The sequence below is a fragment of the Hesperophylax consimilis genome, chromosome 13 (assembly GCF_061612785.1).
Source record: "Hesperophylax consimilis isolate HC1 chromosome 13, BYU_Hcon_1.0, whole genome shotgun sequence".
Taxonomy (NCBI): Eukaryota; Metazoa; Arthropoda; class Insecta; order Trichoptera; family Limnephilidae; genus Hesperophylax; species Hesperophylax consimilis.
The window spans coordinates 19,975,168-20,001,778 of record NC_142848.1 but is presented as its reverse complement, the minus strand read 5'-3'; the positions used below and the strand labels follow the sequence as shown (position 1 = coordinate 20,001,778).

At 32.9% G+C, this 26,611-nt stretch overlaps 2 protein-coding genes across 5 annotated transcripts in view; both read right to left on the bottom strand.

Annotated features, from left to right (window-relative positions):
* Nucleotides 1-8,057, bottom strand: part of LOC149418567 (CREB-regulated transcription coactivator 3-like) — a 92,446-nt gene extending 84,389 nt beyond the window's left edge. For both annotated transcript variants that reach the window (XM_089638847.1, XM_089638848.1), the window contains exon 1: nt 7,894-8,057. In XM_089638847.1, coding sequence (XP_089494973.1) covers nt 7,894-8,007 — 114 coding nt within the window. In that variant the 5' untranslated portion in view covers nt 8,008-8,057. The remainder of the gene's footprint in view (nt 1-7,893) is intronic.
* A 4,040-nt stretch (nt 8,058-12,097) lies between these two features.
* Nucleotides 12,098-26,611, bottom strand: part of LOC149418566 (peroxisomal multifunctional enzyme type 2-like) — a 31,253-nt gene continuing 16,739 nt past the window's right edge. The window contains exons 1-3 of one of the 3 annotated variants that reach the window (XM_089638846.1): nt 15,979-16,127; nt 14,757-14,951; nt 12,102-12,954 (exon numbers count right to left, since the gene is read on the bottom strand). In XM_089638846.1, the coding sequence (XP_089494972.1) occupies nt 12,740-12,954; nt 14,757-14,916 (375 nt within the window). In that variant the 5' untranslated portion in view covers nt 14,917-14,951; nt 15,979-16,127 and the 3' untranslated portion in view covers nt 12,102-12,739. Of the gene's footprint in view, nt 12,955-14,756; nt 14,952-15,861; nt 16,128-26,611 lie in introns of those variants that run through there. The other 2 variants (XM_089638845.1, XM_089638844.1) reach the window with 2 other exon arrangements.

The window sequence follows — 26,611 nt, the reverse complement described above, 5'->3', positions numbered from 1 at the left end:
CTTTATCAAAAATGCATGCGAGATTCTCATTCAAAGAATCACATAGAAAACTAAAAAAAAACGGAATCAAATAGATACGTACGTATTTAATTAGAAGAAATACGTTTTGAACTAGAATTTATTTATTTTATTGATCTGGCATCAATTAACTGCTAAAAGGCAAAAGAAAACGAATAAAACCTGAAATAAAATAAACAACAAAAGGTTCGACGATATTTAGATTTTATTATTTGTTAGACATGGACCGAAATAGAGATGAATCTTGTCGTGAGACATACAAAAAGAATAATCAATAATTTGAGAATTTAATTTTATGGAATACCAGTTTAACAAAAATAATAACATGTATCAAAGAGCCCGTGAAAGCAAGGCCATTATTCATTGGAAAAGTTGGTTGGAATTTAATAAATTGTCTGGACAATATACATCGTATTATGCCACGGTGAATTGAAAAACCTCTAAAAGGCTATTGAATTATTGATTTAAATGGACAAAGAATGTACGGTAACGAAACATTAATAGTAGCAGCTGTACCTACTTCAATTTTAGTACACTTTAATAAATAATAGACGAACCACAGTAATATAAGGTGGATCATTTTCTACGATAGATTACCCATACAACATGAGTCTCTTCAAGACCATGTTCACTCCGTCCTCTCCTCAAAAAGAGCCCTCCACAGAGCATCCCCAAAGATGACACAGGCCCCGAGGGAAATTATTTTCCTCAGGCCTCCTCATCTAATTATTTTTTTAAAGACAATAATTTAAGATCTCTTACTACCACCACAGTAAGCGGAAAATGTTGCTTGTGTTGTGATGGAGGAATTTTGAATTGAACACACTACGCCTGGGTGGGACCCAAACGCGATGTCAACTCAGCCACCGACCGGTCGAGTGTGCGGAGTGATTAATGTAAAAAAAATAAACAAATAAGACAAAATAAAATAAACATATACCTGCCTACAAAATATAATTATGTCCATATCCTGTGGGAAAGAATGCTTTCATATTGATCGTTTTATTAATATTTTTATTGACTATTCAAAGCATAAGAAATCAAATCATTACCAGAATTCGCATTAAAAGTACTGAAGATCACAATCAAAGGCATTAATTACCTGCAGAAAATTGAGTTAATTAAAAGTCATCATAAGCAAAACAATCATTATTGTTACTCTACATTTGAGTTAACTAATTGCAAACGAGCGTTCGGAAAAGCAATATGTAATTGCAGAAAATTTTAAGCTGTAAAATAACGAGCGAGCATCATTATGCCAGCGAGCTCTGGCATTATGAAGGAATATCTGGAATATTTGCATAGCTTTCTCCGTCGGATTTCTTTTTGTACTAACTATTTTCAGCTCACATATTCGCGTTTTCGTCGTGAACTCGGAGCTTTTGAAATATCCAATTGACCCCTAAGACCTGACATTGTGCAAGGTACATCTCCTCTTCAGATTCCATCAATCAATTACATATGATTCCAGAAATCGGATTTTTTTAGTATATTTAGGAAACATACAAGTTATGCATATGAATTATTTTTGCATTCAAGATGTTGAGTATAAAATAAACAAGTTAAGTTCCATTTTCCAGATCTCTTTTAGGATTATGGGTTAGGAAGAAAGTAGATATTTAAAGTTATAAGTAATATATATATATATATATATATAGATATATAGATAGACGAACAATAAAAAATAATTGTTTTGGTTTAAGTGCATTCTAAAGTTAATTTGATTTAAAAAGGGTACAGTGGTTGGCGCGTTTTCACCGCACTGCCAACACGTATACAGACCTTTTTGATATTTTCAAAACCTCACCGTCTTGCATCAAGGCAAAAATACTTGGTTGTGAATGTAACTGATATGTTTGTGAAATGTTAAATGTCTGTTTGTACTGCATCATACTGACTGTTGTGTTCTTCTTTATGTGTAACATATATATGGTGTTCTATACATATACATTCCACATATATACATATATGTGAAATGTATATGTATAGCATCAATAAAAACTGCTTGTGGATGTATTATTTTAATGAAAAATGCTATTTCTAATTGTCAAGTCTCTGACAGCCCTGAACTGTGTACTTATAATCCAATGTTTCACATTACTGTAAAAGCCTTTTATGGCGTTTAATAAATAAATAAATAAATAAATAAAAGTATCTCTAAATAGTATAAAATAATGTCGCTATCCGCGTCTGTCTGTTTGTGCGCTTAGTTCTTCTAAACTAAGCAACGGATTTTGACAAGGTTTCAACTATCATTTAGAGAATTTCTTCCTGGAGGTTTATATATATAATACATACATATTATATTTATAGAAAATAGAGAAAAAGTCGAAAACGAAGTCGTAAATATTTTCAGGCGCTTACATTGCTAACGCTGGCTAAACCTTATGATACATCAACATAATGTACTACGGAATTTTATATCTTAAAAAGGTCTACAGAAAAATTTGCAATGATATATGTCTATCTCCTGAGGATAACCCTTAGCAACGCCGGGTACACAAGATAACGTTTTTAGAGACGCTTACCGATGGTTTTTATTGTGTAAACTGTAATTACTTCTTTACACGAAACTAAAAAATAAATTGTTTTGTTTTTTTCACATGTACATTTGTTACATGATTTTAATTTAATTGCTACCGATTTCGGCACATCCGTGTCATTCACTAGCATCTTAAAACTTATGCAAGTACAGAATGATTAGATTTTATTAGGTGACCAACAAAATGTATGTGAAATAAAACTCTTCAAAACAAAATGTCTAGAAATTGTTTCATAGTTAATAATAAAAAAAAACTATTGTCACTTCACTTATTTTGTCGTTTAATATATACATTTTTATTTAAAAATTTGCAAACCCAAGCGAATATTTTTCAAATGCTAAGGAAGGGTTGTTTCACAGAACTTTACAATTCATCAAATTTCAAAGTTAAAATTCGAGTTGTGTGAAAGTTCTATTCAAGTATTGTTATTATTTCATCTTCACAGTACCTAGATAGTAATAGAACTTTGAGGCGAAGCTTAATGCTAAATCACTATTTTGATTAATCTTTATAACGAATTGATGTACATTATGAATACCAAAAAATATGCTTTAGATAAATTGAAGGTTTTCCTATCGTTTCGCTTGAGTAGAATACAAATAAAATAATAAATTAATCAATAAAAAAACTTTTTAAAAATATAGTATTATAGCTAAGATTATCTGTGACAGTTTCACTTGATTAACTTTTTTGCTTTCTTATAAAATTATTTACAAAATAAATAAAAACCAGTTTTGTGCTTGAAATTGAACGTTTCTAGACTCCGTTTGTCAAGCGATTTTAACGCCTATTACCTACAATATAAGGTATACCAAGAATATACACATTTTTGGCTTAGCTTCCTCTTTAGGACTTTGAAAAAAATTAAAATTAACTTTCAAATTTGGTTAATTGTTCAAATTCTGTGAAACCTGTCCTAAAAGTTGTTCAATAGAAATATTCGAATTATTTGAATTTTTGGGAGCGTCTAGGGTAAATTTTTTGACTGAAACTGATAGCGCGGTATTCTCTCTTTCGAACACTGTTAATCATATTTCTCGTCGCAGTACAAAATGAGATGGTATAAATTTTATGGGACCGTGTCAGGCTGGGACATAAATCTCCAAAAAATACTCTACGGTTTATTGTTGTTCGTGAAGAATATCTCAGAAAATTGCTCAAGGGATTAACACTGTCGAAAAATAATTTATTAGTCGCAAGAATATTTTTATTTGGTGACCAGGTATCTCATCAAAATGACAATTCAACACACCTACAAAAAGTGATATAAAGTCATGAAAAGTGATGAAACAAAAACTAGGTTAAATGGGTTACATAGGTAACCATGAAACCTAGTTTTTGTTTCATCACTTTTAATGATTATCACTTTTTAAAGGTGTGTTGAATTTTCATTTTGATGAAATATTAAGGAACCATTTATTTAATATTGTTCAGTTGGTCCTTAAGGCGATGCACTACGTTGTGTAATATTTTGAATCGAGGCGCCATCAATAACACCCCTTAGGTAGATGGCGATAAGGCTTAAATTCCCGCTTAACACCATCCAGCTGTTTTGATTTAGATTTTAAATGAAGACTTATGTAAAAAATACTCGATTATTTCAAAGGCCAAGATGTATTATACTCGCGGTATTTATTTAAAGCATCTGAAACATTTCTAGGTGACCAAATTTTCAAACCAAAACACACATGATTTTGCATTACTACGTAGTGCATCGCCTTAAGAAATAAAAAAAAAATAACTCGGCGGAGGGGGATACAGTATTTTAAGAATATCATTTTAAAAATACATAAACAGTTTTTATCTTGCATTTGTTTTGCAATATTATGAATAATCAATTATTATTGTTAGTGTTAGAAGATTAACGTTAATACGGATGTTTTGTGTTGCCAGCTTATAGCTGGCAAGTTATAAGTTATAACTTGAGGAAAATGTCGGATAAATTATGTTGCAATGTGAAAGAAACTGACTTAATGTGGTTGTAAATTTATTCCAACTAGGAGTTCATTCTTGGAAACCAAATTTTACTGTCATAGGGAATACCATCAATGGATTGAAATCACACTTCTATAAAATCCTGCTTAATACGGGTAGGTAGTAGGTACCTATTTATATTTTCGTCTCCATTTAGCAGTAAGTCAATGACCACAATCAATGTTGAAATATTGCCATTCGAAAGAATGTACGAATATAAAAGAGATAACTAATATAATATGTATATTGTTGAAGTGTTATCTACATAGAGCAAAAAATAACAGAAAAAATAGAATATTGAGTTCACGTGTCAGTAAATTGGCAGTTTTAACTGTATGGAATTTCTTGGTCAACTCAAATATTTCCAATTCTCGATGTCATTTCCATCAGCTATTGAGAATTAAAATACAGAGTGTCCGGAGGTAAGGAGCACAAACTTCGGGAAGTGATTCTACATGACGTTACAGTAAAAAAGATAAATTACTTTTTTCGAAATTTCAACGTCGCTAGTTTTCAGGTACAAATATTGAGTTTGTATGGAGAAAATAATATTCTTCTATGGAAAAATATTTCTGCATGAAAAAAAAACAATGAAATTTCTAAACAGTTATTTGTCTTTTTTACTCCTACCATCATGTAGAATCCCCTCCCGAAGTTTGGCACTTTACCCCCGGACACCCTGTATACTTATGTATACATATATAAGATAAGGTGCAATATTTTTCAAATGTTGAATAAAAAAAAGGTTGTTCAAATATACTGAGACAAGGACGGATTGTTTCACAGAATTTGAATAATTCATCAAATCTCAAAGTTAATTTTCAAGTTCTGTGAATATTGTATTCAAGTTCTGATTTTATTTCAGTTCTCTGAAGCAATTGGCCCAAAATGATATAATAACATAAACTTTACAATCAGATAAAACGTGTTTAAGATAAAACGTTAAGATTCAGCATCAATAGTGAAAATAATATAGTTCATTCTGGCAAATTAATCAACCCTCATTCACAACTTCATACACAAGATGAATGGTCACTTTTGAATGTGCATATCCATCAACCATCCATAATATATAGGTAATGACATAATATTATTATTTTAGAACTTTACTACTATTAAAATCAAAATTACCAACAGTTTTGGCTACCAATAAACTAATTACAAAGAGTTATGGCCAACAACACTTTTCACACTAGCTTACATTTTGTGAGCCAGGCGACTTAACTTATCTTCCAAGCTAACTTAACCGAACACACTGAGCATGTTACAGAACACTTATTTATGGCTCGTAAACCAGGTGACTTATTCCAAGCTAACTTAACACACTTTACGCATCCAATGTAGATTTCATTAATTAATGTACATTTTGTAAGCCAGGCGACTCATTCCAAGCTAAATTAACCAAACACATTTTGCACATTCAATAACACTAAATAATGGCTTGTAAACCAGGTGACTTATTCCAAAATAACATAAAAAACACATTTTGTAAGATAGGCAACTCATCCAAGCTAACTTAACCCAGCACATTTAATAATCCTTCATACCTGGCTTATTTTTAAACGTTACTGAATGAATCGTTCACTAATAGGAAATCATTTTTCAAAAACAAGCTGTATTAATTAGACAAAAGTTCATTTTTACAAATGGAAAATTCAACTTATTCATGCATAGTGAAAATATAACAATCCCACCCATTTCGATCACCACCACCCACTGAAATTAAATGTATTACAAGATTATTGCACTCTATGCAAACAATTATTGTTAGCGCTGATGAGCGATAGACGGTAAATTTAATTACATCAAGTACCAGGAACAAATAAATTAATGAACATCAGTTAGATAATTACACACTTTACTGGTTTACACATTCGACTAGTTCAATTACAGCGCTAAACAAAAATGATGTGGGTGATGAGACGCTGTTTGTTATGTATGAAGGACCTCACAAAATAGATTCAACAGTTGTCCTAGGAAACATAGATATACGTACTAATAAAATACTGAAATTGGTTTGTTTTGAAAATGATTTCTTCTCGGTGAACAGCGTATAGGTTCATTTTATGTTGATCAATAACTTAAATCTATACATTAATGGTACATTACAATACAAATTTAGCTAAGTGAGTTATTAACAGAGCAATATAATAATATTATATTAACAATAATAATTATGACTTAAGTATGAATTCTAAAACAATTCCTTAATTATTTTTTCTTTACTCAAGAATAATAAACAGATTGCACTAGACCTAATATCATTGAAGGATAAATGTTTTAGACGTAAGTAAAACAAATATGTGTATGTAAAAACTAAGAAGTTGGGTTAATATCACTTTTCATACAGACAAACACTGCACATGTTACTCCACCAAAAGTTTGATACATAATGTCAAAACACAGAACTATTCACTGTTTCTATTTAATATGTAGTATTATTTATAGATTAGAAGTAGTAATCATGCAATCATAGAAATGGTAGGTATATCACACTCCACGTCCTAGACATAATTAAACTAATAAGCAAGCACATAAACATTGGAAGAACACAACATAATGATAATTGTACAATATTGATTTTACATAATGTAAAACTTTTGACAGATGTGTAAAATTGTTGATTGTACAATAGGTTCTGCGTATTTAGCAATTGAATTTGATGCATATATTTCCCGGCACACGTGCACGTGCTGGGATCATGAAATAAAATAAAAAATAAACATTTCAAAGCACTTCAGAATCCTTCAGGAATCATAACCTTGAATTTTTTATACACACATGAAACATTTCAGGTCATAAACTATAACGGCATTGATTTTTATATTAAATGCTGATAACGCAAATAAATATGCCTGCACAAGTTAAATGGTTGCGAGGAAAGCATTTTTTGCCATAAGTCCCACAATATGCAAACGGAGAAAAACAAAGATGTTGATGTAACAGCCGCTTTTAAAAGCAATGGCAGAGTACTTGGAATAATCAGGAAGTTCACGAACAATAGCGTACGTCAGGTCAAGGTCTTTGTTCTTGTAAACAGAGTGCAATTTGCAACTCATGCATTAATTTTAATAAAGGAAAAACTGAAGTTATTACAGGTGTCATTTGTCAAAAAATGCATTACACCCAGAAACCCAAACATATTACTTGTACAAAAGCCATTATGAATCGAGTGTCAAGTTCAATATCAACAAAAATGGTTTTAATTGAGAATACGTAATGCATACAAATGCATAAAGTTACAATAACGAATAAGCGAATGATTTGATACTGTTGGGACGAACTGAGGAAAGTTGTTTACGTCGTGGAAGACAGATGACGGATCTTTTACAGGCGTAAGTTAAAGGCACTTGCTTACCGTATGTGTGACAACAGCTACATCTCGCATAATCTGCTCGAAAGCAGCCGTTTCTTCCGCTTGTTTTTGATGATGTAAAGCTATTTTTTCACTAAATTTTCTAGGATTCGCCATGATGGCTAGTAAAATCTACTTTTCACATCAAATCAAACCATTCTATTTCCACGGAGTCAAAACGCGCATTGACTGCTGTATCGGCTATCGCGACGGCGAACTGCACACCGGCGCCATCTAGCGGACTTTTCTTGTACTAACCTGTACCGATCGGGCTATGAAAATTACCACTATCATTTCCATTACATGCCGATACCGACGGGAAAGCGGAAATGCAGGCTACTTCCCTGGAGCATTTTAATTTTATGATTGCTTTGTAGAATAATAATATTACTCTACCACATTACATTATTTTTAATGATCGGTTATAATAAAACACAAATAATTAAATTTGACCATCCTAAAATGGGAAATTCTTCCTAGCTGAACAGTCAAAACGTTTTATTTTACAATACTATTATTTACCGTCAACTATTTTTTCTGTACTACATAAATAAATATTTTTTTTTTAATATAAAATATAGTTTGTCAATAAAATTTGCAATGCAATGCTAATGTGGTGGTTTCCTTTTTTTCGGTCCCTTGAAGACTCCATTTGAAAAATGGTTCAATTTATCCATTGAAGGTATTTTCCAGTTTTCCCACAAGACTTTTTTTTATTCCGGTTACTTGGAAAATCTGAACAGAGAGCTTCCAAATTTAAGTACATGAGTAGTTTATTTTAACATTTTCTGCTTTATTTATTCCATGATGTTTTGTTTATGTTAATTGGGTTTATTCTTTGAATGCCTTGTTCATTTCTTAAGATTTCCTTAGGGGCCGTTCAAGTATTACGTAAGCAGATTTATTACAATTATTTACCCCCTCTTCCCCCTTGTCACCAAAAGTAAGCAAAGCTCTTACCCCCCCCCCCCCCCCCCCTCCCATGCTTGCGTAAAAATTGGTACCTATATGCATTTTTCTGTTAATGTAATCTGTTTTTTTATTGATTCATAAGCAGCACTTATAAAATAGACTTAGAGTAGTGGACTTTAATGCACATAATATTCATTTAAACAAACTTTATTGACACAGTGGGAATCCCCGAATATGTATTCAGTTTTCAAACATAGACAATGTGTGGGTTGCCAATGTGTAAAAAAAACTACTGCTGAGCAGTGCTGACGTAATCACTATCTCGACCCCCCCCACCCCCCCATGTCATCAAAAATAAGCAAAGCAAAGACCCCCCTGCCCCCATATAGTGCTTACATAATACTTGAACGGCCCCTTATTGCAAAAGTTACCAGTTCGCTACTACCTATGAACACTAGAACTGACCCCGGGTACCTTTGATGAAAACATAATTTTTCATTTAAAATATACTTACAAGATAAATAGTTTCAAAAGTTTTTTTTCATGGGAAAGGAAGAAATAATAAATAAGAAAATTTTGACTCTGGCAGAGCTGGCCGTAGCACGGTTGAAAATCACTTTGCAGGTGCAGGCGGTCTAGTCAATAGTCATGCCCTATTTACTCCCTACTGTTTATTTTGCTGAGAAAAGCATACAAAAAATAGGAAACATTAAAGTCATAACACAAATAAAAAATAAAATTCAAGTACCTTAGTGAATTGAAGAAAACAAAATTTTTGAAGAAAGAAACTTATTTATAGAATTTTGTGGTACTTATTGAAGAATTCAATACAAATACCAGGTTTATCTGTGCAATCAATACAGTGGCGCCTTATTTAATTTTTCTTGTATATCTTCTCCCTCTTTAATAGCCCCTTACAACGATAACCTTAAAAAATTTTGAAAACCAAAAGGCGCAAAATGTCAGTGCAATGTTCAACAGGACTGCTGACTACAAAAACAACTTTTTGCAGTAAGTGCCGATGAGAAAATAATGCCTACGCAGACATATAATACTTGTGAATCTAACCGGATTCGGCGACACCCGGCACGGGGTATTTCGCCGAGCGACTCTGACTGGATTCATCGGCAGCAAACCTGTTAACTCGATTAATTAAGGCGATGCCATACGTAGTAATGCAAAATCATGTGTTTTTGGTTTGAAAATTTGGTCGCCTACAAATGTTTCAGATGATTTAATTAAATACTGCGAGTAGAATACATCTTGGCCTTGGAAATAATCGAGTATTTTTTAGATAAGTCTTTTTATAAGCCCAGAAAAAAAATAATGTAAAGGCCTATGAAAACTGCTTTAAAGTTCAAAATCTCCTACTTACGAACCCATTTTCTGTAATGATTTTATTGTATAATTTGGAAAATTAAGTTATTTATAAAATGATCGAAAAAAAATTAAATATTTATGCCTGAACATACACAAAATAAATAAAATGCACTTTTTGGCCATTTTTTTTTCTTGCATAAATCAAAACAGGCGGATTTAAACCTTATCGCCATCTACGTAAGGGTTGTTATTGATAGCGGCTCAATTTAAAATATTACACGACGTAGTGCATCGCCTTTTAAGTGTTCGATTAGAACAATTGGAAAAAATTCCAAAAATATTTTACTAAACATCAAAAGATTATTAAAAAAATATATATATTTCGTGCTGAGAGAAACACAGGATAGGTTTTTCGAAGAAATACAACACTAACACAAAAAGATCCCATTGCGCCAAAGCTACCTCCGGAGTAATTACTTACCCGCTTATGTGGGCTTAATTGGAGCAGTCCCTCGGGGCGCCGGATTGTCAAGGCGCTGATAACCAATCTAACCTAACACCTGACAGTCCTGATACATTGCCGTTGAGATTATTTTTCACAAAAACGGGGCTACACAAATCATCTGAATATTATTGATTATAATGATCACATACCTAGGCGTCTACTGGTTTTGACAAGGGATGTCAAAATTTTACTCGTGCCAGGCGCCCAGGCGCCGTTCCTCAAGGTCTGCACTGTCTCTAAGGGCCAGTATTTCAGTTGTTTTTTTAGAGTTATTTACGTTCGTCAAGTTGCCATCGGGTAGTAATCCTGGCAACTCAATTCGACTTATAATATTCCTAAGCATACTGAAAAGCCGGCCATTAATATTTGCACCGAATGTGAAATTTCAGTATGTTTTCTCTGGTTTCAGTGCTTCGAAAGGATCCAATTTCATCCTTACGAAATGGAATAAAAATCTATTATTGTAAGTGCTCTAATACACTTGGATCAAAAACAAAAGACCATTCCCTAGAGCTGACCAGAAAGGAGTGCGGTAATGGAGGCCAGTGCAGGGTGGCGGGCCACCAACGAAATCCCACTAAAGCACGCCCATTCTGCGCATTGCAAATTGCAAGGGGCTCGCATCTGCACAGGTTTTTTTTGCCTGTAAATTACTATACCGAAATATATAACATGTATGTACATATTTGCATATTTTAACCTTTTTTGCTGGTTTTACTGAATATTTGAGCCTTTTTTGCATATTTCAGCCATTTTATTCTTCAAATTAACATTTAGCGCCATTTTTGAGTGCTGACAATTGTGAAGTTTTTTCACAAAATTAGCAAATTTTACTAACTAAACATTGAAAATGGCAATCAAATTTAATACTAAAATCGGATTACATTACCATAGATTACAAACCTATTTATACCAAAAGTCTTTTTCAAGAAACTTGCATTCTCAAATACACTCCCACACGAGGCCCTTGAAGAGAAAGCTAGTGACTACAGCTATGCACCCATGCTAAATGGTTTTACGCTCATTCGAACATCTCTCAATGTGTGTACTGTGTACCTTCTTGTTCAATGCGTTTTTGTTCCATATCGAGCAAACAGCTCGATGCGAAAAAGATTCAAGGGCAGTAACCCTTGCTAAATGTTAAACAGAAATTTACAATTTGACTGAGCATCTTGGTGGTATATCCATGGCGACTTGTGTCAAGCTTCTCGAGCGAGTGGACGTAACGATGAGCATGGTTCCAAGTCAACATGTTCAATCTAGTTAAACCATCAAGCATGAATATATGTGTACACAGCTTATCATGTATCCATGTGTTGGGTGTGATTCACTGTGTTACATACAAATAAATTTAGGTTAAAATAAATGGAGGTGTACAAAATAGTAAATGTACGCAATAATGCAGTAAATAAAATAAAAATTTATTTTTATATTTTTTATTAAAAACATACAACATAATATAAAAATTTTGGGAATGAAAAAAATACCTCCCTCCTTTACCCAAGACCATGAATTAAAATAATTACGTACCTAGAAAGGAACATAAATTAAAATAATAATCATTAAAAATGTATTCAAACGTGTGCATATTAATTATGAAGCAAACGGAAAGTCGCATTGCTTTGAACGAATAAAGAAATATAGTATTTTACTAATTTATGTACAGAAAGTAAGTTGTTAAGTTGCATTACATTCAGGGCAATATAATATGATAGAAATAGAAATAACAATCCATTGTGTAAAAAATTACAAATATACAAAAAGGCACACATATTATCAGTATAATGTACACTGTTTTAATGTAATATAATATGTGTGTATTTGATTAATTATTCGATCAGCGTAGACAACCATAGAAAAAAGACCAAATTAATCATTTTATTTATCGTTAATTTGCAAATATTTTCAATATTGCAATACATATTTTCCATTGATCATATCAACATTGTAAAATAATTTGTTCCATGTTATGCAACATTTCATAATGTCATGTTCCATGGTAATTTCATGTTTCCTGGTTTGTAACTTTTCAAAATTACATTCTATTTTGACAATTATTGGCTAATTCAAATAGCTAGTGTTGCCTACGCTTACGATGCAAGTCGTAATCATTTACAACTTGGATTCAGCCTTCAGCAAGGGGACGAGCTTCTGCGTCAACATAATGTTTCCGGTGATCTTCAACTTTCCCTTCATGAAGGCAACCTGAGGGTTCAGCTTACCCAGAGCTAGGTCCACCATGTCAGCATCGGAGACCGTAAGAGTTGTATCAGTCTTGATATCTTTCGGTGCTCCCTCGTAGACAGCTGGAGTTTTCATGTCAAGAGCTGTAAAGCAAATTTTTGACAATCAATTTACATAAATTATCCAGATTTCAATCACTTTAGTGGGCTTTGAAAAATTCAATGAAAATTATTTTTAATGTGAAAATGACAATAATAAAAAAAATATGGTATTTAAGAAGTTAGAAGGTAAATAATATTTTATCTGATATTTTAAATCATAACTTCAAAAATATGAATGGGAAACATTCAATTACAAGGAAAAATGGAATCGAGTGCGGAGTAAGGTTGAATTTTTAAATTTTGAATTTACACTGCAAAAACAATAGTTACGAAATGCTGACATTTTACAATGTGTTCTTCAATTAAAAGCAGTTAAATTTAAAACCAAAAAACATCTCAAATTTGGTAGAGAAAAGTCAGTACTGTCGTAGATTTGGTGCGCTGTGGAGGGCCTTTAAAAATTAAAAATTATTTTAACTACGAAAACTTAAAAATATATTTTTATATACAGAAATTTAAGTTAGAATGTAGATTTGATAAAAAAAATGAACTGGAGTTCCTTTTTACTAATTACATTAAACATTCCCCAACATTGAGTGTCAATAGTGTTTTGAATATTTATGTAATAAGAATTGACTATAATGCGGAAGGTGGAGGAAAGGGGTATTTTTATAATATTATCCATCAATCAAAAAAGATATTACTTGTTGTATATCTGTGATTACAGAGATTATTTTATGACAAGACATTCATCCAAAATAACATGTTAATTATGTCTGTGCAGAAACGGGTCCCGTTTGATAGATTCTGCTATCTTAACCCAATGGCCTCATATATTTTAACATAACTTGATCCAATACACAAGTAAATTAAAATATTATTATGTTTAAACATAAGTTATGTTAGATTTAGTGCCTAGACCACTGCAGATTAAATTTTTTTGGTACAAAATTAATTCAGATGTGAGGGCCAATTTTTCAGCTCAACAATTCGGAGTCAATGGGTTAACAAACAGATTGTAATGTTTAGACACAGACATGCACAGACATCAGGTGGGAATGCTGTCCCTGTTCTACCGGTATTTCATTGGAAGATTAACTGAGTAACTAACGTCATTGACACACAGTTGGGAAACACGCCAAACACATGCTTTTGTACACAGTTAACATTGGTCACATGAGAACGGGTAATTTCTACCGGCTGTGGAATAATTTAATAATGAAGACCATGGTTCTCTCCTTGCTTCCCTCAAAAGGACTTACACCTACACACAGCATCCCCAAAGATAACATAGGCCCCGAGGGAAATTATTTTCCTCAGGAAGTCCTGTATGGTTAATGTAAAAAATAAATAAAAAAAGTTTAAATATTTATAAAAATAATAACATTTATAAAAATAATAATATGTATTAATATTATTATATTATTATACCTAGCTCTCTAATTAAAAATTTAGGCGTATTAGATCTATCAAAAAATTTATATATAAAGATGCAAAAGTCGGTCATTTTGAATACATGTAGGATAACAAAAGATTTTTTAAATATTTATGTTGAGGGATCAGTAGGATTTATAGGCCCTGTTAGAAGTTCTACCGAGCCGAACCCTCTGATATGAAAATATCTGGAGACGGTGAATTTTTTTTTCCCATTTGATATCTGGTGATTTGACGTGTTGTTGTTCTTGTATTGTTTTGTATTTATTTTACTTATATAATGCACTTACATAGTGTTGATTGACTAGCTGATCATTTGTGGAAAAGTGAGTGGAAGGGTTAAGTTTTTCCTTTGGGGAAGACTTAACCCGGACAACTAAATCGGAAGTTTTAAAAAAAAAAATACTCACTCCACTGCTTGACTTGTTTTCCATCAGATGTGATGTTATACAAGAAGACTCCATTTACACTCTTGGCCTTCTCGGGCTGGGACTTGATCCCCTCCTGGATTCTGATGAACACTGCATCACTGTTTAGGACAGCAGCAACTGGGTTAGCGCGGATCGGCATCTTGTTGGTAATGCTGGTCAAATCTAGATAGGCACCTGAAACATTAAAATATTTTAACAAAATGATGTATTGTTAGTGTGGTAGACACTGCCAAATTCAAATAAATTAATAAGAACACTGTTTTACTACATTTGCTAAACACTGACAAATTCAAATTAATAAGAACACAATTTTACTACACTTGGTAGATAATGGAAATTCAAATATATTGTTACTACAGTTGGTAGGTTAAAAAATTCAAACACTTTAATTTTTTATTAAAATAAATAAGAATACTTTTTACTACAGTTGGTACTGGCAAATTTAAATAAACATGAACACTGTTTTACTACTAGGAAATGGCAAATTCAGATAAGAACACTGATAACATACTGGGAGATTCAAATATGTAATTTAAAACAAAAATGAAGGGAACTAGAAGGCTGTTGGTTCGATTCTCAAAGGCAGTACATATTGACTTATGTATGACAAATTAGTATTGCAAACCCAATTTTATATCTTTCGTATATGGGTGCTGCTAATTTGGGGTTTTGAATTGATCGTTAAGTTTGATGGATATGTCAAAAATAGCATAAAATAATCGTAGGTAACATTGTAACATGAAAATACAACTATCAAGCACATGTACTGTAAATAAGATAGGATGATTGAGTATAAATTAATGGAGTGGGATATGTTTTCAAAATGTTCATCTCTGTGGCTAAAAAGCGTAATATGATTTAATTTCCAACTATGGTGCATTTTTTACAGAAACGAATCTCATAAACTTTCGTAGCGATTCTACAGCTTCGTTGCTATTCAAGAACACGACATTGAAAACCGGTAAAAGGTTACTAGAAATACGAGACTATTGCGTGGAGAAATAGATAAAATTAAAATTCAAGGAAAAGTGACGACAAGGTGTGATAAATACATGTACTATTAGAAAATAATTACAATACTAACAAGAATGACAAAAAAGCGCCGAAAACACCAAGTAGTTTGGCTTGCACACACCCAGAAACTAAAGTACAATCTTGAAATCGTAAATGAAGAGCAGATAAACGAAAAATTCGCACTCACTGCTATATGGCACAAAGGTCGAAGATTAATGTATTCAATGTATGCTTGTATTAAAAAGTGTCAAGAAATCGGGAGCACTGTAAAAAACCTCGCGCAGTATTTATGTCAGATTGTGTCAGATATTGATATTGACATAAGATCAAAGTCCTTGATACCAACATTACCGATTTAAAAATAAAACACATCAAAACCGGGGTATGTTGTAAAAAACGATTTTTTTATTGAATCTACAATGGAGAGAGGTATACGATATCAATGGTAACATTTATTTAATTATCTTATTCGCTATGATTATTTTGTAGGCCTAAAGATTTATAATTTTCACATAAAAAATTTTCAAATCAATCATATTGGAATTTTATTTTTGTTTCACGAATGATTAGATTTTCTACTGATAAAATGATATCATTTTTCAAATTTAATATTAACGTGTAAATTTGATAAGGAAAATATAATACTATTATGTAATAACTAATAATAACTAAAAACACAATGTAAATAATATTACGCAATGTAATTTAATTATACAGACACTTGAAAACAATATTGAACGATGCCTAGATAATTTCACATTCCTTACAAATAGAAAGAACTCTACAATGACGTTACAAATATATAGACAAGCTGTAGAAATCTCAAAGTGGCAAGCCAAAAGCAAGACAATGCATTGCTTTTGATTTCGTAGTTTTAGTACTAAACTGCCACGCTTCGCGTAGGGTTGTGTGCTGCCTCTAATTGCATTAAAAGTGGCAAAATGCCCTTGTGTATGATGAGAAAATGTTTTCATTTTTCGGCAAACACTAGTAAAAGTCAAGAAATAAGATTTCCTTCACACTCAAACGATTCTTGACATATTATGTTTGCAAAAACGTTTTGAGCGATCGCTCGTCATAATGTGCCAAATTTATAAAACCTAAAAATATGGGATATACGGTGAAATCTAATAAATTATTATAAGCAATAATTAGTCGCCTGCAATATCAATACAAAATTGAAAATATCTCCCAAGTAAAAATGAATGCCGCCGACGGGAATTGAAGCGCGCCTTCTAATGTCCGGTCAGACGCTCTGGACCACTGAGCCACATCGGCTTATTTCCAACACGCCAAATAATTCTTTTTTTTTTTTTTCTTTATTCATAAAAATATATTTGGATACAGGTTTTTTACATGCTTTTCGACTACCACACTAGACACATGTCCGTATTATGGTAGTCGAAATTTGTGTATAATTATATAAATGTAATACATGATTCATTCAGTTGTAAAATAGTTATAGGTTAAATAGGTTTAACTGAAAATAAGAAAGAGATGAAAATAAAGATAAATTAATTAATTATTTTCAAAATAAATTTCAAACAGAATTGAGAAATGAAAAAAAAAGAATAATAAAGCAAATGAACTCAATTTAATGATGTCAGGTATTCTTTAAAATAGTTCTTTCCCTTCATAAATAACCAATTCGGAATATATAATATTATGTACATGATCACACACAGGAAAGGAATTGGAGTAGGTGAATCTTGTAAACATAAAGATAAAAATAAAAATAAGGTAGGATACAAATAAAAATAAAAGATAATGCTAGGGATAATAGAAATAAAAATAAGAATAATCGCAGCAGCGTAATATAAAGTTTTTGTTGAAAGTTAATTTAGAGATAAAATTTTTACTCGAAAAATAGGAACAGTTTTAAGTTGTAAGGCATTCTTTATAATATTTCCTTCCCTGAGCAAATAACCAGTTCTGTACACTAATGGCAAAGAGATGGCATAAAGATCATCAGTTTTCGATGTCTTAATATCAATACTCAGTAATTGAACATTTTAGGTGCTATATAAGAGAACTGTCGCCGGGAGAAGGCTGTTTTTGTTGGAGGAATTTTACATTTTTGGTGTGATGAGTAGCGGGTGCAAATATTGTGTTGAGTTTTGAGTGCTAAATCATTTTTCCTTATGTGTATAAGAATTGTCTTAACGTATAATTGTCTAATGTCTAGGATTGTGAATTTTTTTAAAAGTGGGTCTGATGAGTGATTTGATTGGGTGACATTTTAATATAATCCTTAGTAGAGGTTTTTGAATTAAGATCATGGGATAAATAATTGAAGCTGCACAGCCTCCCCATCCCACGATACCGTATGTAGCTATTGATTGGAAAAGTGCAAAATATATGCATCTCATTGTTTGAAGGTTCAGGATTGATCTGAGAGAGAGAGAAATATATAGCACAATTTGCGGAGTCTTTTTGTTGTGAAATTGACATGATCCTCCCAACGTAGTTGATCATCTATAACAACCCCTAGATATTTAATTTGGTCGGATTTTTTTAGGTTGGTGCATGAGCAATTATTGAGGAGAGGCGTAGGGGTAATATGGTTTTGTGGGCATGAGTGAATGATAAGATTTGGACAGTTTTGAGGAGTAGTGACTTTACGTATGGAGAAAAGTAAGTATTTTATTTTGTCAATATTAAGAGTCAGAAGGTTGTCGTCTAACCAATGTTTTACTTTATTTAGGCCCTTATTTGCTTTTTCCATAGTTGTGTTCCAATTATCAGATTCAAAGATGATTACCATATCATCAGCAAAAGAAATTATAGTTCCATCAATTGCCAAGTTACATTAAGTGTTTATATATATTAGAAAGAGAAGTGGGCCTAATACACTGCCTTGAGGCACACCGTACGTGATTGGTAAACTTGTACTTCTATATTCTTTAGCAGAATTTATAAGAGACGATTGCGATCTATTTGTTAAATAGTTCTCAAACCATTTAAGGGGAGTACCTTTTATTCCTACCTGAAGGAGTTTCTTCAAAAGTATGCGGTGAGAGACAGTATCAAAGGCTTTGGCTAGATCCAAGAAAACAGCAAGGGGCTTGCGGCCTTTATCAAGGTTATCAGAGACTACTTTTGTAAAATTTGCAATTGCATCTGCGGCACTACGACCTTTGCGGAAGCCATATTGATTTCCTGAAAGAATGTTATTGTCTTCAAGAAATTTGTATAGCCTTCGTTTTACCGTTTTTTCAATTATTTTTGATATCGGACTCAGCAAGGATATTGTAGCAATGTCTTTTCGCACATACACCTTTCCCTCTCTGATCCAGGCGAATTTGAAGGTGTTGTCACGTGTTGCCTTCCGTGCAAGATACCACAGATGTTTTGCACGAAATGTTAGGTGTTCAGTGATATAAATCTGGGAGCGAGTTCCTGCCATTCCTATCAGAGTCGTATTGAGTTTGTCATCTCTATTTTGAGCTTGTTTGTTATATGTTTTTATATCATTTAAGAAGTTGTCACGGTCGTTATTTGTTTTAAATTTAAGGATTATGGGCCTTTGCTGGTCTCTGTTATTTCTTTGAGCGAGACGGTATGCTGTTTCCACGTTATCTGCGTTAGCACTTGTTATTTTTTTAACGTTGGAAATAATGTTTAACAAATTTTCACCATTTATATGAGGGATTCCCCCGATTTCAACGTTCTTTGCTCTGCTTTCTCTATCAATTTGCTTAAATTGGCCTTCTAGTTGTTCAATGCGAACTTCGAGAACAGCGTTTTTTCTTCTAATTTTTTATTTGTATCTTCTAATTCGTGTACTCGTAGTAAGATTTCTTCATATTGTTTACTCATTACTGCCACTGTGTTGAGAATTTGTGTATTCTGATCAAGAATTAGGTTTTGTTTTGTCAGTAGCTCACTGTCCAAAGATGAACTACCCACTACGCTGGGATTAGCGGTAGGCACGGCAGCTAAGCATTTTTTACACTTAATTTGGGCGCGCCGTTCCTTGCTAAGGTGTCGAAATGAGCTCTCAGCAACTCTGCCGCAGTGTAGGTGAAATGTCCCTTTGCATGCATTGCACATCAACAAGGACTCAGCGGAGAGGGTAGGTTCCGCACACGCATTACTAAAGTTCGCATTACTTTAGTTCAGTTGCTGCCCGCAACTGAACTAAATTCACTTTTATATTGGGTTAGTAAATGATCTAATGTGCACTAAAAACTTTGATTTCTATTATTTATAAAAAAATAAATATTATTTTGATGTTTATAAACACTGTCCCCATCTATTGGGCAATAGTTGAATTAAAAATATTTTCCTTCACAAGTTTGCAATCATTGCCATCTATTGATTCGTAGACGTAACTTAGTTTATTTTATAATTTTAATGTATGTAGGTATTTACTGACATCTATTGACTAGTAGAGTAAACATGCCATATGTAGGTAGTGCATCCAAATAATTTGTTAAAATCTCAGTTTTAAGGTTAAACGCAACGCTCGTTGTATTCTACGTGTTCACAGATGGCGTTAATTAATTAATTTTTTTTAAATACGCTTTTGCAAGGTATTGCTTTACAGAATTAAGACAAATTATTTGTTTGCGCCCTCATATACGCAATATGAATATGAATAAATAGTTTTGTCCATATAAAAACTCAATTCTATCGAGAAAGGCATACAAATACAATATTGGATTGAATCATCGGTAAAATATTGTATTTGTGTGCCTTTCTCGAAAGAATTAAGTCTTTAAACGAACAAAACTATTGATTCATATTCATATTGCGTATATACGGGCGCAAACAAATGATTTGTCTTAATATTGTAAAGCAATACCTTGCAAAAGCGTATTTAAACAAAATTAATTAATTAACGCTATCTGTGAACACGTAGAATACAACGAGCGTTGCGTTTAACCTTAAAATTTTTTTGTAATGAGTTTCTCTTAAGAATGCGGTTCAGTATATACATTAAATTAGTTCCAGAATTTCCGCCGCACTATGATGCACAAATACACAAGTTATATAATGTTTACATTAAACTTTTGCGCTTTATTCCACTATTTTATACGGAGCAAAATTATACTTGACGTCTGTCATTGACTTTGTTGTTGTTACATATGTACTAGTACTTCAATCAACAATTACTGCTTATTATATTTTTTCACCTGTAAACAACCAAATTTATTTTTGTTAGAAAGACTTTGTTAGTGCTAAATTTCCCACTAGATGGCGTCGAGACATATTATATCTACATATGTTGGTGAGATATTTTAACTTGTCAAACATTATTATTTTTTTTAATGATAAACTAATGTTTATGAGACAAGGTTTTTATGCATAGCTAATTATTGCTTTTAATAATTTATTATCCTTTGTGCTATGCATGCAGGCGACTAATTATTGCTTATAATAATTTATTATCCTTGGTGAAATCTAAGTGGACCCATTGCCTTACTGCAGTAAGCAGTTCATATGTTTCAGTGTTAAGGTTAAACACAACGCTCGTTGTATTCTACGTGTTCACAGATGGCGTAAATTAATTAATTTTGTTTAAATACGCTTTTGCAAGGTATTGCTTTACAGTATTAAGACAAATCATTTGTTTGCGCCCGTATATACGCAATATGAATATGAATCAATAGTTTTGTTCGTTTAAAGACTTAATTCTTTCGAGAAAGGCACACAAATACAATATTTTACCGATGATTCAATCCAATATTGTATTTGTATGCCTTTCTCGATAGAATTGAGTTTTTATATGGACAAAACTATTTATTCATATTCATATTGCGTATATGAGGGCGCAAACAAATAATTTGTCTTAATACTGTAAAGCAATACCTTGCAAAAGCGTATTTAAACAAAATTAATTAATTAACGCCATCTGTGAACACGTAGAATACAACGAGCGTTGCGTTTAACCTTAATATTTTAAAGAACCATGTTAATTAAATAATGTGGTAAATGTATATGTCTATAGAACCAATCGCTCGAGTGGATAAAATACACATAAATTATTTTATTATTATTAACCGGTCAGCAACGTAAGCAGATATACACGATAAAATAACGATAGCAGTCAAGTACAATAAGCGTGTTTACACGTCAACGCGTGTGTTTCCACAAAAATCGTCTTAACTCCGTTATTCTTCTAGTGACATCCCTAAAACAAAAAGTAGAATATTCGTATTGAATGAAGCTTCACATCTCTATTCAAAGTTATCCATAGAAACCCGTAAAAAGACCTACTCAGTGGAAGCAAATTTTACCCGCCAAATCGTAAAACGACGCCAAGAAAGCCGTTTGACGTGCCGACCCGCCTCGCAAGTTTAATTATTTTTTTAAAAATATATTTTGTATGAAATGGTCAAAAAGTGAAGTGACAGAATTGTTTATTGTACATTTGTACGATGAAATAAGTGTTTTTTTTTTACATTATCCGTGATTTTAGTATCGTTTTTACATAAAACATTACAGGTGAGTCATTTTTACAATTTTTTCATGTTTCCATTCTAAATTTAAATATTTACAAATGTTAATATTTATTTATGATACAACAATTTGAAAGCCTATTTTGTAACCTTTCTAAAACAGTTTTTACTATTCGGCTCCGTTCAGTAATGTTTCATTTATAGAGCTTTGATTGTGAGGCGGTAATAACACAACGTTTTCGTGAAATTGACATTTCGGTAAAGACATCTTAGCTTCAAGTTCGCGAAAAGTCGGAGGGGTTAAAAATACAATTATTTTGATTGCTTCCGGAAGATTTTCAGCGCCATTAGAGAAAGTGAGATAGCGAACATAGCACAACATAAGTATAAGAAGGACAACCTAATAGCAGTAGGTCGTCTTATAGAATATTCCGCGTTCGTCTTATATCGTAAGCGAGTAAGTGTATCTTGTTATCTCAGTTACACCTGTGATGTAGAATGTAGTATTCTATGGAAATACGAAAACGCCACCCGCTATCGTTTATTTCTCTCACACACAGATATTCTTTGAATGTATATTTTTGTCATATATGAACAAGGTTTTAATAAAGATGTTACTGGAAACATAAGAGTGTTTCTTACTTGAGTTTGTGAGACAATAACGAGTGTAGATGTATTGTAACATCATTGGAAGTATATTACTTCATCGCTTTGGCCGGCAATAATGAAAGCCTACCGATTTTGCTTACACCAAAGCTTCACCAGGGCAGTATTTTAACCACTTATTGGATACTTGTTAAGGGCGCGCAGGAGCGCCGAGAAATTTTAACGATAGTTATTTGTAAAAATTATTTCTATTTCGTTCATCTCAGCGGGGACAGCAAAAGCGCTATCGGTGTATTGGTGAACCCCAATGCGTGTGTGTGCGCGGCTGCAGGTGTTGGAAGCACGAATCGTCGCGCCGCGCCCGATAGCGACTTCGCGTCATATTATGGCGATCAGTTCTTATTATTTCATTTACTGTTATTCATTTATTCCAAAAATTAAGTAGGTGCCTAGGTACATATTCGTAATAAAATAGCGAGGTCTACATTATTTAATATTGTATTGTACTTAACTTTATTATTATTATTACCTACTACAAATATGTACGTAGATACATTTATTTTGCCTCCGTGGTTGAGGGGTAAGGCTCTCGACTTCGAGTCCGGAGGTCTCGGATTCAAATCACGGCGTGCGCAAGTAAATTGATTTTAATTAATTTATGTTGTTTCACAATATTAAAAATAATATTCATTAAAAAGAATATTAATTAAATATAATATAAAATAATTGTCTGGAGAAATAATGATACACGCGGCGACTTAGTTACGGCCAAATCAGCTATCAGCTTACAGGGTTTTGTAATACTAGTCCAATTAAGTCGCCAATTGGGGAATCCACAGTCTCACTGGCTCCAGACGGGAGCAGTTCGGACTCTTGTGCGGTATTCACATAAAAAAGTCACGTCGCAACTCGCAACTAGAGCGCCTGCTGTTCGCTCATCACCTCAGTCACATCGCGACTTGTGCGTAGTTATATACATGTGACTGCCTGCTCCGAGCTCATCTTCTGCACACGCACAAGTAAATGAGACTTGTGGGTGCGTGTATACAGGTTGCTGCACACATAAAAAAGTCAAGTCGCAACTCGCAACTAGAGCGCCTGCTGTTGACTCATCATCTCAGTCACATCGCAACTTGTGCGTAGGTATATACATGTGACTGCCTGCTCCGAGCTCATCTTCTGCACACGCACAAGTCAATGAGACTTGTGCGTGCGTGTATACAGGTTGCTGCCTGCTGCAACAGATAAGTCAATAATCTTCGAGATTGTGGAATATGGACTGATATCCAACAATTCTTATTGTCTCTAATAGCAAATGCAGAAAGTCTTATTATTGACGTGACAAATAACACTGTGGAGCAATTCAACAACGTTATCGCCAAATTTATAGGTGGAAAAAGGGTAAATTTTACTACAAGAGGATCTTACCAAGCAAGATGTTTTGGAGCAGTAGCTTCGTGGAATAGTGAATTGGCAACCCATTCAAGAATACAAAAGAAAATCCAAGGCCACAGTCCCGGCAAATACACGAAGCACTTTATAGAGAGAAAACGACGTTCGAAGGAGAATACACAAATGTGTCGAAAAAAAAAACTAAAGTATAATGAAAATACGACAGAAAAAAGAAAAAAAGTTACAGGGCCCGATGAAAATTATGGTCAATTGGAATTAGAACCAGATATGCCACCTGAAATATTTGAAACGAAAAAAGAGGAATTTCTCAAAGAATTATCTTCAACGAATAAGGAAGAGCTCGAACGGAATACGGTAGGCCAAAGCAATAACAATCTGTGGGCAATTGAAAGACGTAAGCGGATAATGGCGTCTAACTTTGGAAAAATATATAAGCTTCGGCAAAAAACTTCAGTTACGGGAGTATTAAATTCTTTACTGTACTCACAATTCAAAGGAACTATGGCCACAAATTATGGAAAAGAAAATGAAAGCCTAGCAATAGAGCAATTTTAAAAAAAAACAAGTTTGCAGGTATCCGCTTGTGGGCTATTTATCGATAAAACCAAAAACTTTTTAGCGGCAAGTCCGGATGGCCTTATCGGTGAGGATTCTATAATTGAAATTAAATGCCCTTATAGTATAGCAAATATGTCACCAGAAGAGGGAATTGCACAAAAGATAATTGATTACTGTAAATTGGAAGACCATTCTTTAACATTAAAACGGAATCATAATTACTTCTACCAAGTACAAGGCCAGTTACATATTACTCGTCGTAATTATTGTTATTTTGTTGTGTGGAGTCCAAAAGGTTTGCTGTATGAAAAAATTGAGAGGGACGATGAAATCTGGCAAAAAACCGTTCCACTGTTAGAAAATTTTTACCACCAATGCCTTTTACCAGAAATAATTGACGGTCGCATACTAAGAAATTTACCGGCGAGGGAAAGGTCTGGACCATAAATTGTTTTAATTTCATTGTGTAGATGTTAAACAGTAATTTTTTTTACAATAAAGCGTTTAAAAACAAAAAATATTAGATCATTGAAGAAGATTGAAAATGTCAAGTGATGTAGGAGGTATTCCCAAAAGTGCATTTTTCTGTAATAATATAATGTATTAAAAAACGTTAAATAAAAACTAAACTAGTTATGTGTATGTACCTAATATGTAGCACAATAAACAATATGGTGCCTCTTATACATAGATTTCAATATTCATTTGTATAATATGATATTATAATAACATAATCGATTCAACAACATGTGGTAGATGCATGTACCACTGAACATACTCTGTACCAGCATTCCATCAAACGATCAGTGGTGTATGTACTTACCATCACACATTTTCTTGTAAAATATAATTTTTTTTTTTTTTAAATCTAGAACAATATATTTAGTCAAATATAAAAGTTTTTTTTTGGTTCGGTAGTTGTATCTTAAAAAAAGTGTCCTATAAAGGGATAATATTATGTTGAGTACAACCTTCAAAAGTTATCAAAAAATATTTTAATTAATTTTTGTGTTCCATATCCAACTCGGCAATACGGAACGGAATCATCTCAGGGTCTGTCTGTAACAGGTGTTTTTTTTTTCAATTTTTTTCCATTAATTTATTTGACGTAAACACATTAAATTTGTCACAATAACTTTAGTAAATAAGCTCGGTAAGTATTGGCACACTCAAGATAAGTCACCAAACAGAAAAATAATTTTTAAAAAACATCGATAACTCGGGACATGACAACACTAGTGGACTAGTGTATCGATATAATTATTGAGAATGTCACATCACTTCGTTGACTGTATACGTATTCAACAAAACCCTCTCCGCCCCCCCTCACCCCCAAATACTGAGAGAAAGGGACACATGCACCTCAGCCTGATAATACCTAAATAAAATTGTCAAAATCGAGGTTTTGTAGTCCTCATTTTTCTACTCCAAAACTGAACCGATTTCCAAGATTTTTTTTACCAAATGTATTGAAAGAAAACATTCTATGTCTGTACCTTTTGCTTTTTTTAAAAATACATCGTCTTATTTGTATACTGAACGTTTGTTGACGGCGTTAAAAAAAGGCAATTTTAACAATTTTTGAAGGGTTATAACTCCTACAAAAAGTAACTTATCAAAAAAATCAAAACGTACCAACATGCTTGCGGTCAATATTCATATTATATAAAATAAATATTTTCTCTAGTGTCAAAATCCAGAGAGGGAAATGAGGAATACGTTTGTATGGAAAAAACACCACCCGGTTTCCTCTTAAAGTAGACATTGGATTATATACAGTATCAAAAATACCTCCCTATATGGCCGGTCTTGTGCAGGCGCCGTCGGAGCAGTCCGCTC